Here is a 12,918-nt window from a genome sequence, read left to right on the forward strand (position 1 = left end):
TGATGCGATCAAGCAACTACTACTCACTGTTTTTATTGTCGATTTACCAAATAAAAGTTGGAACAGAACCCCTGACTCACTCTATTATAAGGACTTGAAAACCAAATTTGCACTGGCTCCACTCCAATGGAACTGGTTGGTATTTTAACACTGTGGCCTGGTGAATCATCATAACTCGTTGCATTTCTGGTCCTGCATATGAACCCAACTACTGATTTCCCTAGCGATATTCATCGGAGCATGCTCTTCTTTAAAAAGTTTTGCTTTCCTCACGCAAGAATAATTTTTCCCCAAATAGTCACTTTCATATACCTGTCTAAATTGCTAATTCAATGAAATCAGATTTCCCCTACTTTAATTGCTTTGAATCAGCTACCCTTCACTTCTACTGCTAGTGTTAATAACAGCTCTTTCCAATTTTAGTTTGAGGGTTTGAGTAAATATTAGAAGTGGTTCAAAACTGCCTGCTCAAACTAAGTATACGACTTCTTATACAAAAACAAATATAGACAGTCTTTTTTATTAAAAGTAAAAATATTGCAACTTAAATAAATTGTCAAGTTTCGAAGTGGAATATTGAAATATGGTGAGTTTACTTGAAGTTTTATTAGAATACTTTCCAGTCGCGGCCGCAAGTTGTTGTGGTGCGGTTGACCAGTTTATCATGGATTTGGAAGGAAAAGTAATCCATACCCGATGAATGATGATAGAAAGGTGCAATGGCAAGCCAGTCACCACAATGAAACACAACCTGATTTGTCCACTAGAGGGCAGCCTATTTTATCGTCAATTGAACATACGGAAGATCGATAAGTCCGCAGTCTCCAATCACTATCTGGTATTCAACAGTGGATGGAATATGGTTTTCATATTATCCTAGGGGAGAATAATCTTGGTCTGAATACTTCCGGAGCACCATCAAATGCATGGACTTGTAAATTGTAATGACTAATTAGTGATGGCGATCACGTTCCTAACACAGCAAACCAGGTTTGTCCACTAGTTGGCAGCATTCTCTTTTCCATCGTCAATCATCCTCCCACTCATATTCAACAGTCTTTGCAATAACGTGAAATAATTTTTGTTGTTCTTCATTCAAATATTCTTTCAACGCTAAATCCAAGAACATGAGTTGCTTTTGGAGAACGGAGACCTTGAAAACAAGAAAGTGTGTTACTAGCAAAGTAACATAGGATTTACATATTTATCCCAAGGCCAAGGCTAAATGGTATTGTGGCCCTTGTACACCCCTGATTTAAATGATTCGGTCTTTGACGAATGATAATTCGAGTCAAGTCTCCCTAACAAGACAATACAAGAGCTCAATCATGTGGCTGTCAACAACTTCCTGCCACTTACCAGTACATGAACTCCAGATACTCATTTCAAAATCCATAAACTTTCATTGTAAAATAGAGGATTGACTAAAATTTACCTCATTTTTTAGTTTTCCATTTTCTGTGTTTAACGTTTCATTTTCTTTCTTCAATACTTCAGAATCATTCGTTAACGATATATTTTCATTTTTCAACAATTCACAGTTTTCACAAATTGAAGATTGTTTATGAATCCCAGTGTCGAGTATTTCAACAAGTTCAAGAGTTTGAACATTAAGATTGTTTTTACTTGCATCACTGATTGGTAATGCGCCGTCATCAGGCACTGGCTCTAGTTTTACAATCGGTGTTTCTGTAAATAGTGAACAACAGATTTTAATTGTTGCCTTGGCAAGGTTGAAGATTTCTGATTTGAACCACATCAAAAATATTACGAGATCTTCCAAAACTGGAAGTCTACTATTGTAGCAATGTTAAATTAAATATCTTAGGTTTCACAATCTTTTTGCTCCCCATTGGCCTGACGGTGTGACGCATCGTGCTAAGCGTTAGGAATACGCTAGCCACCACACCCCTGATTACCCTTCATTGGTTTGAATCTGATGCAAGGTCAATTATGAGCAAGAGAATTGCTGGACTCCTAGCCATCGCAGGGGGGTTCACGCAAACGCTGGTCTGTTACGACTTCCTCCACCATCAAGTTCATGCTTCGAAAAACAAATAACTGACCAACTAAGCCTGAAATATGTAAATACTAATAAAGCATCAAGACCAGCGCTTCTAAATAACTTATTTCTCGTTACCCTTCCCCTCTGAATTTAACGATAAATTCTTCTATCTTGGTATGCCAGGTGCTGATATCCCTGTAGCACATAATAAGTTTCCCTCCTCTTTTGACCAATTATTTGGAGGAGTAAAGAAATAAAGAAGGTTACGGGCGTGGACATTATTAAATACATACCAACTTCCATTGATTCTTTTTTCTGTTTCCTTGCTGTTTTCCTCCTTGACAATCTCCTTTTTATCTTTACATAATCAGGATCTAATAAAAAAAAAATCAATGAAACTTCCAACTTTCAGCAATTGAAGCATTAGGATTGACTATGTTAGCATCGTAGTTTAATAAAATCTCAGGTTTGAATTATGTGCCTATCACCTCATCTATGGTGTAATATTGACCAAATAGATTTGGGTCCTTCCAACCTGAGAGGGTGACTAATTTGGTTCAATAAAATAAATTTCAATTTGTCTTTGAAATGAAAAAGAGGTCTCATAAAGGAAGGGTTTGCAATCACTTTTATAATTGATGTTTTTTAATGTGGGTGCTATTCTTGGAATCAGAAAACTTGTGCCGTACTGTAAATCAGTGTTAACTCTAAGCAAATTATGAGTGCGAAAGTGCTTCGCAGTCCAAAAAAAAAGTGCGAAAGTGCTTTTGCCGATTTTAACAAGTTAGGTGCCCTAGCCTTTCATATAACCCATTTAAAACGGCATAGATACTCGAAAAAGCGCTCCTCCGGTTAATATTATGATTTAAAGAGAAGCCTTTTCGTTAACCGAGTTCCCTTCAAGCGAATTCATGTTTAATTAAAACAAGCGAATTCATCGGCAACGAAATGACATCTGCTAACACCTGCCGCGGACAAAACTTTCATGCAATGTATCAGGTGTCAGTTGCTTACTCGCGTAAACAGCAAAGACTTTCACATTTGTTACTCCTTCCATCTAACAGACACGAGGCCGGCTGGAAACCATATCAGTTACAGGGTGGATCGTTTGTACAAATCCGGTGCAAAATAATTTCCCCCACCCAAATATAAATAGCAATCAACTAATTAGGGTTAGGTGCGCTGGAAATTCAACTTTTCGATTCATCCCTAAACCTAATCTGATAATTATTAATTTGTGATTTTGAACCACTTTGAAAGTCGCCACCCGCTGTTTTAAAAGATAGGTTAACCTACCTTCCCTCCGAAATATTATGCAGGATACTCCCCTGTTTTAGGAGACTTTCCTTTCAAACTTTTTTCTCCGAAATATTACACAAGATCACTTTGAAAATCCTCCCGTTTCGTGAGCTAGCGTGACCTAATTTCTCATTTACATTTATATTATACTATTTCAGAGCTTACCCAAAGACAAGTAATTTTTAAATGTCCCACATGCCTTGGTTTGCGTGCGAGTTAGTTTAAATCGGGCAGAAAACATCATATTTTGGCAAAATGTTTAGTAATGTCATGTACTTTCAGCATTCATAAATAGCACTCTTTGTAATGCTGCTGACCTAGTATCAAATATTCGCATCACAACGCCACTTGCGAGGTTTCCATATATTTCAATGACACTAATAGGAACGATGACATCAAAGAGTTTTCTTTTGCGAAGGTACACTAAATATAACGAGGGTGATTCTTGAGAAAAACATGAATATAAAAAATAAACGAATGATATGATAATGGATCCCAAATAATTTTGAGAGTGTCTCGAAATACCAATCCATTTGATAAATAATTTTTATTCGACCACATGAACGCTGATATCCTGAAAATTAATGTTGAAAGAGAATTACGCATTCTCAGATATCGGACATCCAGTCGCGATATTCAATCGTTCATATGCACAAATCTCACATTAATAGTAATTGCTACCCAAGTTTGTAAAGTTTAGAAACCAACAAACAGAAAATACCTAACCTAAAACACAATTAAAATTCAGTCGGCAATAAATTTGTCGCCAAGACGATGCCATACAAAACAAAAAAGATTTGGTCGCGAGAGTTACGTGAGATGACTGCCGTTGTTTTTTAAGCAGAATGTAAAAAAATTTATAATTAATAAACGGGAGTTACGACGCCCTTTACACATCGTGTGTATTAAACTTCCCTGGTAGGTACTTTGGTAAGTACTATTATTATTGTACCTATACACCTGTTGAAGTATTTCGGACAATTTCGAATTTAAAATAAATGAAAACCAGACATATATATAATAAGGACGCAAAAGTAAAATGAACATTTATTGAAAAAGTTATTATTTAAGAAAGACAACATGATCGTACAATTCCGCCAAAACCTCGATGTTCGCAAGTGAGATGATAAATGAATACTTCCCTGTATTCGATCAATTAACTTTAGCGTATCGTTGTTCTGCCAACAAACAGCCGGGTGCAAAATATTTCCGTCCTGTGATATGCTCACAAATATTCTCGATATTAATATCATACCCTCGCGTATGTACTTTCTATTAGCTCTTTAGTGATCCCTTCCATCCTTGGCCAAGTTATGTTTCGAATATGTGAACATTTTATTCGACCATACATGGCCGGCGGGATGTTAAAATTGTAAACAAGAGAGAGGTAAAATCAATCGCGAATTTCGTTATAACGGCTCGTTTATGAATTGTTGCGCCTGTTATCGTCGAAAATGATTACATTTGTTGTATTTTGAGGCATTTAAGCAGTAATAATTAGGGCATGACATCATCAAAATCGTCAAGTGAGATCTTGAAATTGCAAATTCCGTAAATAAAATTGCGAATTATTCGGTAACGAATTCAGCTTTAATGACCGTCGGGGTATTGTTTAGTTAAAAATTATTATTAATTTGAGAGCGCCAAAAACATACAGTCCATACCGATGCGACTGCAATTTATATGGTCACAATTGGTGTGGCGCGTTTATTAATAGTGTAAAATAAATTAAACCAATATCAATTATAACCAAGCCTGTCAGCGTGTTTATTTTCTGTGGGCAGGAATCGTAAAATACCATCTTGAGACAAATTCACTTCTATTATAAAATCTTAATTTTCAGTTATTATGGTTATACAAATAACGTGTGGCAACTTTTTAATTTATCGTCGATCAAAAAACCGCCCCACACTCGTCCAAACGTGTGTCGAGCTTGAACGACAGGAACAGATTCATCGACGACCTTAATTAGGGAAAATATGTATTTTATTGGGAATGCAAAATAAATGTAACAAAACGCATTTCTTTGATATAACTTTGTATTTTCGGAAACGGGTTGCCGTGAAAGGTAAAATTTGATCTAAATTAATTGCAAAAATGTTTTATTTTAAATGTAACAAAACACATTTTTCGAGATACAACTGTATTTTCGGATACCGGGTGTCATGGAGAGTAAAATGTGATCTGAATTCACCGTAAATAATGTTTCATTCCAAATGTATTATAACGCATTTTTTTGAGATATAACTTTGTATTTTCGAAAACGGGGCGTCACGAAAATTATTAATTTAATGTTTTATCTATCGTCTAACTAACGTCTGGAACACATCATTTTCGGGGAGAACTCTAGCCCGCGAAACGTCATTTAATTTAAAATAGAGAATGTTTCACGCATTTCAAAACGGAAAATAACCAGTAAGTGGACAGGGATTCAACCCCTCCGGATTCAGTATTCTATATCCCCCGTGTCAGAACTTTCTGAAGAATGGAACAAAGAACCCGTCAAACCGCGCGGAAGAAGGGGAGTATTTTTTGCACTAATAATTAGGGCGTGACAATATCAAAATCGTCAAGAAACTGGTGAATTTGCAAATTCCATAAATAAAATTGTGAATTGCTCGGTAACATTTTAGCTATAATTATCGCCGGGGTATTGTTTTGTTGAAAACACGTTGAAACTTGAGGGAATTAGTTACAATTAGCGCCTGACCTCTATTAGGCACTCGAGCACTCGAAAAAAAAGCACTCGAGCCCAATCTTTTTAGCAATAAGTCGCATACGTAAAATATCCTGTAAAAGAAGTGCTGTTTATTAACGTCATCTCGTCTTATGACCACGCAGAAATGCCTTTATAGCCGAATTATTCAATCACTATTTCAAATCAACATTCAGGATTGGCACAATTTCAGATTTGCGAAGTTTATCACCATAGAAATACATGAGAAAGTTAATTATCGTCTTAATAAATATCTGCATCACGGTATGGACAATAATATTACCATTCGCATAAAATTGGGACGGTAAATTTACAAATCTTGATAGGTAATATTAAAGCCAGCGCAAATGTTAATTTGAGTCCTCAATGTCTTCAACAGCTGTTGCCGATGTGAACGAACGGGTAAACCCGAAATATAAAACTTCGATGTCCGCCGACCCACAAGAATTCATATTTGTAAAAAAGAGAGGGCGGGAATATAGATTACCCAAAACCTGGATATCGCCGCCAAAACGATCGGTGACAAGAACAATTAGCGATTACAACGGAATTAACCAGTAAAAAGGCTTTGTTGCCGATTTTTTAATGTTTCCACCACGTTTATTCGGTACTCCTTAAAAATATTCGATTTAAAAAAATATTGAATTTTGCCCACCCCTCCTCGCATATCAATGAGAAATAGTTGTGTAAATATCGCAAAAATCCGGAAAATGCCACGTCCTTTCAACATTGTGATTACAATAAAATGGCATTTAATGGTATTTTGTGAATTTGTTGATTTTGCAAATCTGTGACATGCTGCTAAAAGTTTCGTCTGATTTGAAAATCGTGCAGTTTGGTCACAATTCATCCAAAGTGACTATAACAGGTTACTAACACTTTTTATAGTCATTTTGAATTCATCGATATCATTGATAGTCACATGACCACTCTCGTTCAAAGAAACGCCCCGGGAGCGTTTTTTGCAGGAGAAGCGGAATCAGTGTGCTTGTATAATAATCATATTATAAACAAGAATTTTGCCGTTAATGCAAAAGCTTTATCTCCTATGTCTGCATCTCATAGGTTAGAATTCCGGTAAATATCGTTATGATATGCAGAATTGAGTTACAAAAGTACCAGTATGTTACTTATTTGTCAACTTAATACTCGAAAATATTTGTTAACTTTGAATTTTTATTCCATTCAAAATCGGAAAAAAGTGCTATTTCTCTTCAAAATCGGAAAAAAGTGCTATTTCGCAGTCCCTAAAAAAAGTTGCGAAAGTGTTTCGCAATTTTCGCAAAAAAGTGCGCTAATAGTGAACACTGCTGTAAATAGTGAATTGAGTCAAACTTCAGTTAAGTTGATCATTTTTCAGAGACAAATAGAGTGGTTATTTTTTATTGAACCAAATGTCGGGACATCTTGGAATTGAAGAACTGAAACTTCAAAACTTGGGGAGTCAATGACTTGAGACTCCCAAACACTGACAATATCCCGGTCTCCTAAAGTACACACCACAAATACTTCTAGTTGGCCTGGCTCAACAATTTTTACATATGTCATTCCTAACCCCCACCCGACTGTGTCATCCGAAAATTACATCACTGCGAAGTCGGTGACATAATATGGCCCTCCGAAATATACGGATGGTTGCGCAGACAATCATCTGAAATCGAGAAAGCTATTTCTCTCGTTTTCTCGTCGAAACGATAAGATAGAGAACGCTGACATTAGTGAGTTCATTATAGTCGTCAATGATGCCATTTCGAACTATCGTAGCTATACTTTAGCAAGCTCTATGACGCGATTGTGATGTCACAGAGATGTAATTTTTGGGTGACGTACTCAGGTGGGGGTTAGAAATACTATACTAATAAAATCGTTATGCTACGCCCACTAGAAGTACTCGAGGACGCGTACTTCAGGTGACCCCAATAACCTTACTGACCTCGTAAATCCGTCTTTAATTGTTTCGAACTGCTTCTAATTCTTGGTTTTTCTGCTGTATAAGTGGATGAACCAGTATGATCAAAAATAGTTGGAACTGCATTTAGCTTCAATTTCTTTTTTCCATCAGCTCGTCGCAGCTCAAACTGGGTTATTTCAAAATGAACCTAAAATAGAATTGATAAAAAATATTAAAAAAAGTATGGGCTGATGAAAACGCCTTTCACTCTTTATGCATGTTTTTGCTTGTTATGCAAGATTTTTGATATTTTTTTGACGGTTTTTGCAGATTTCTCATAAGCTAACATACAGTAAGTACAGCACACTATTCAAATTCCAAGAATTTCCCTCCATTTGACTCAATAAAACAAACACTCTATGTGTCTCAGAAACGAGGGGTGTCTGGGACCACATCAGATGCTTCATATCGCGCCATGCTTGTCTCAATAATAATGTGAATTAATCGCGGCCGTCACATGATCAAAATTGTCGTTTTTTTGCTAAAAATTCTCGAATGCTACGATAAAATTTTTTTTCCTTCTGTAAATCAGATTATTTTTTCCCAAGGAATTCAATGATGACGTTACTAGATTGCGCTTCTCTGTAGTATTTTGCGCATCTTCATTATACTGTATTATTACCGATATTGAGGAACAACAATGTCCAGACGTCTCCCAAAAGAGGGGTGTCTGATCATCTGGAAAATGGATTTCTCTGAAACGAGACAACGTCACCCGATTTATAGTGTGCCATACTGTGATAGGAATTAGTAAACTTAGTTGCTGAAGATAATGACCGCAAACATGCTGTATATTAAACCGCACTAGTTTTGTTTCTAGTGATTCTTTAAACTACGGTACAGTTTAATATTAAAATAAGGTTCAAGGATCGAATACGATTTCTCATTTCAGTATTTCTCCCAAAATAACATGATCTTGAGAAAATCTAAAAGGATAGTATTTACATATTTATCCCGGCGATAAACCCGTAAATGACATCATATAGCAAGCCATGGCCTCTCGTATGGTTACCAGTCCATGTCAACAGTATGGGATTCTGGGATTAGTTAGCCAGTTACCAGTATTTATTTCAGATTCATGGACTCCGTGGTGGAGGAAGCAGTAACCGACAAGCAGTTAGATGAACCACCCTACCAATCAGAGTTGTGCACTGTAAATAAAATGCCAATAACTGTATCCGTACCTGGCATAGAGCACTATATTTTCTAGGCGCAAAGTGTCGACGTCTCATGTTGATCAACCACTTCTTTCTTCTCACTGGATCGGCAGGAAATCTAAACATTCTTACTTTTGTGCCATCGCTCAGGGGTTTCCCATCGGAACGATTATTGCAATTTAAAGCTGAGCACGTCCCCATAGTTCACGGTGTTGTCTGATAGAAATCAGGGCTGACTAATACCCAAACAGCAGACTAACCTCGAAATATGAAAGCGCAGAAGTCTTGTAGACTTCCGGCAGGGCAGCGGGAAAATAAATTTTGTTCTCTGGAAGTCGTGACATCTGACTTATGTTTTTTTTTTAATGCGATTAAGTTATTGCTATTATAGAGTGTATTACTTGAATTAATAACTTAAAATTGCCCAATAATTCAATTGAATTTTGCAATTTATCAACAATATACTAAAAAAAAAACTAAATCCAAATTTCGAGTGAAATTAAAATGAGGCATCATGATGGTGCCACTGGTATCTGAATGGTGCCAAACATGAAAACACGCAGAAGAAATCTTGTCTCTCGGTTACAAATTCAGATCACAAATGGTCGAGATTTCTGAATAGTATCTGAGTGATACTTGCGGAAATGTCCAGTTCGTCCGATGATGAAGATGATGTCATGAAACGACGTCTCCTCGAAGCTGCTTCGGAAGAACTTATTGATCATATGAATAAGGTATAGCAACATAGGCGCGGCGGTGTGGCTCAACGGGCTAAGCGTTAGGAATACGGTACGCTCGCCACCGCACCTCTAACTACCGTACTCTGCGTGGGTTCGCAGGTTCGAATCCCATGCAGGGATGGTTATGTGCGAGAGGATTGCTGGACTCCTCGCCGTCGTTGGGTGGTTCACGTAAACGCTGGTCGGTTACGGCTTCCTCTACCACCAAGTCCATGTTTCCGAAAACAAACAATACAGTAAATCTAATCCCATACCCGACTTCGAATGGTAACCGGACGAGAGGCCGTGGTTCACCATATGGATAAGCCGTCTTATTGACTTTCCCCTCTCACAGGGTAATCAATATGTAAATCCCATTCTAAATATTTGTTAAAAGAAGGATGTCTGGCATTTTGCTGATAATGTAATTGAGACTCGTACTGAACAAGAAGAGTATGGGTATCAGTAATATTGGTAATTTTTCAATCACTCTTTGCAAAATATTTTGATGAAGTCGGTCGGATTTAGGGATGGGCAATGTAGAATAATTTATTATTCTAGAATAGTTAAATCGAATCCAGAATACCGAATCCTATTCTATTTTCATACTTATTCAAATAGTGGGAATTTCTACATTGCTGGATTTAGATGGTAAAAAATTGCAAATGTATTACTTACTATAAATGTATTATCTATTTGGAAATGTCCTGAACATTGGATTTCATTTGATACTAAACAGGCAGTTCCCAGGACAATAAAATTTAGGAATACTACAATATTTTTTGCCCTCAATTGTTCCAAATGTATGTAATCCCTAAATACTAATAAATACTGATATGCTAAATTGAGACACGCTTTACACACTTTAATAGTAAGTGGTTAAATACAAAATAACTTTAATAGTAAGTGGTTAAATACAAAATAGACATGAAACGGCGTTAAATCATTATTAATGTAAGTCTGTCGAGTATACTACAACATACCCGCTGAGAATTAATTAGATGCTGAACCAGCGTGTGGCCACTGCAACCTATGCGCCATTGTAAAATATTAAATTTAACCACTATCAAATAAAATCAACCTTTTATTCTGTGAGAGCAAGACACGTAAAACCAAGTTCCCGTAAACGCGATTTCGTACTTAGTTATTAGGTAATAACATCTGAAGACGAACTCATTTTCTATGATTATCGTTACATATCATTATCTACCCAGACTTGGCCCTACTCAAATTCAATACGTCACTATCTTCGCCAGATGCGGAGTGGGAGTGGTGACTCCTCTGCGGCCCATGGGCCGGGGCCACGGCCCATCGAATTGGGCCTCGGCCCATCAGGCTACGGGCCGCGGCCCATCAAGTTGTGTACAGAAACTATTCACTTGGCTAACACAGACAGTCCCCGAACTCATAATAGAACTATAATGTAAAAAATCTGAATTTTTTTTGTCCTAACCCTAACCTGGTACACATACTACAGTAGTGTATTTTTTTGGTTCGAATATTGACAATTTGATAAAAATTGAAAATTTTGTTAAGATAATTGAATTTTTTCTGATGGGGCCGTAGAGGAGTCACCACTCCTGTAGCAGATGCGGAAACTTTTTTCAAAATTCATCGGTGACTAAAATACTACAGAGTCCGATCAAACGTGCGTCTGTATTGAACGATAGAAATGTTATCATTAATCATTATCTACCAGACTTAGCCCTACTCAAATTCAATACGTCACTATCTTCGCCAGATGCGGCGAACATGTAATTGTTTGAGTGCTTCAAATAGTTTTAATACTTTTAGGTGAGCGAACACATACTACTTCTTTTAACAATAACCTTCCATCTAAAATGTGTACTCTTCAAACCTTACTTGAGGTTTTGTTTGCTCACCCAATTCTATAATCGGTTTCATTTATTTTGTTCTTATCAATTATTTTATCGTCAATTATGCTGATTATGGAGTCAAAATAAACCTATACTCATTCTAATAACTAACTAAGTAGCAAAAAGAAGATGTATTGCAATATTTCTAACAATGAGTTTCTTTTAAAAATATAGAAAAAAGATTCGAAACCACCAAAGAAGAAGAACATTGTGGACAAGCCATCACTGAGAAAGAATGGAAATGAAGAATCTGACAAACAATTTGAACTGACCTCAACACCAGAGTTCAAATCATTCATTTCTAAGAAACTATCTTCATACTTGGATGGGTTTGTTCACTAATACATTTTCAACCATGCATATTTTGGAAACATACCATGTGTCTATTCAAAAATACAGCTGCGTAGCAGTCAAAATAGTCCAAAAGAATATGTTGATATAATACTGCCTCTTTTTGTTCTATTTTTATCACATCATCTATCATAAAATATACTCTATGTTGATAAAAAGTAAATATATTTAAAATAAAGGCCAGAATCCTAAAAGCATTTGGTTTGTAGTTTAATATCAAACTCTCTATTTTCGATGACAGAATCATAACCAAGATACACAATATTCAGATAAATAATAAACCTATATTTTGACCCATAATCAGCATAGAACACGAACTAATTGATAAAAACAAAACAAATGAAACTGATTAAATAATTGGGAAAGTGAACAAATCCCCAAGTAAGGTTTGAAACGTACAGATTTTAGATGAAAAGGTAATGTCCAAAAAAGTAGTACATGTTCGCTCGACGCTCACCCATCTTTAAATATTATTTCAGAATAATAGAAATACAGAAAAATCCCAACATTACAAAACCAAACAACACACAAGACCTTGATAACTGTGGGATAAAATTACTCCAGTCATCAGAATCTTTTCTGAAGGAAGCAAATGATCGAGATATATTGAATCTCAGATTGAAACAATCAAAGATGAAGAAACGTTCCACAGCTTTATCTTCAGATGAGTAAGAACTTTGAGATTGAAAATAATCTCTATAGATAGTGGTAATACCGTTGAGAATCCCTGAGTGTATCCTCATCTGGATGATCTTTGAAATAAAAATGTTTACTCTTTCGAATTCTGATCACGACAATCATATTTTATCATATCATAGGTGGTTGTCGCACCATGCTATACAC

At 36.3% G+C, this 12,918-nt stretch overlaps 2 protein-coding genes across 3 annotated transcripts in view; one reads left to right on the forward strand and one right to left on the reverse strand.

Moving 5' to 3' along the window:
* LOC120343543 (uncharacterized) overlaps nucleotides 1–12,918 on the forward strand; it is a 218,506-nt gene that overhangs the window by 203,122 nt on the left and 2,466 nt on the right. Inside the window, exons 2-4 of one of the 2 annotated variants that reach the window (XM_078111289.1) lie at nucleotides 9,692–9,862; nucleotides 11,899–12,053; nucleotides 12,555–12,743. In XM_078111289.1, the coding sequence (XP_077967415.1) occupies nucleotides 9,773–9,862; nucleotides 11,899–12,053; nucleotides 12,555–12,743 (434 nt within the window). In that variant the 5' untranslated portion in view covers nucleotides 9,692–9,772. Of the gene's footprint in view, nucleotides 1–9,592; nucleotides 9,863–11,898; nucleotides 12,054–12,554; nucleotides 12,744–12,918 lie in introns of those variants that run through there. The other variant, XR_013474942.1, reaches the window with a different exon arrangement.
* On the reverse strand, nucleotides 505–9,450 carry LOC120343541 (uncharacterized). The gene is made up of 5 exons (XM_039412749.2): nucleotides 9,156–9,450; nucleotides 7,954–8,119; nucleotides 2,299–2,379; nucleotides 1,436–1,689; nucleotides 505–1,153 (listed from the first exon to the last, which is right to left on the reverse strand). The coding sequence occupies exons 1-5, from the start codon at nucleotides 9,327–9,329 to the stop codon at nucleotides 1,028–1,030; spliced, it is 801 nt and encodes a 266-aa protein (XP_039268683.2). The 5' UTR covers nucleotides 9,330–9,450; the 3' UTR covers nucleotides 505–1,027.

Source organism: Styela clava, chromosome 3 (assembly GCF_964204865.1).
Source record: "Styela clava chromosome 3, kaStyClav1.hap1.2, whole genome shotgun sequence".
In the NCBI taxonomy this organism is placed as follows: domain Eukaryota; kingdom Metazoa; phylum Chordata; class Ascidiacea; order Stolidobranchia; family Styelidae; genus Styela; species Styela clava.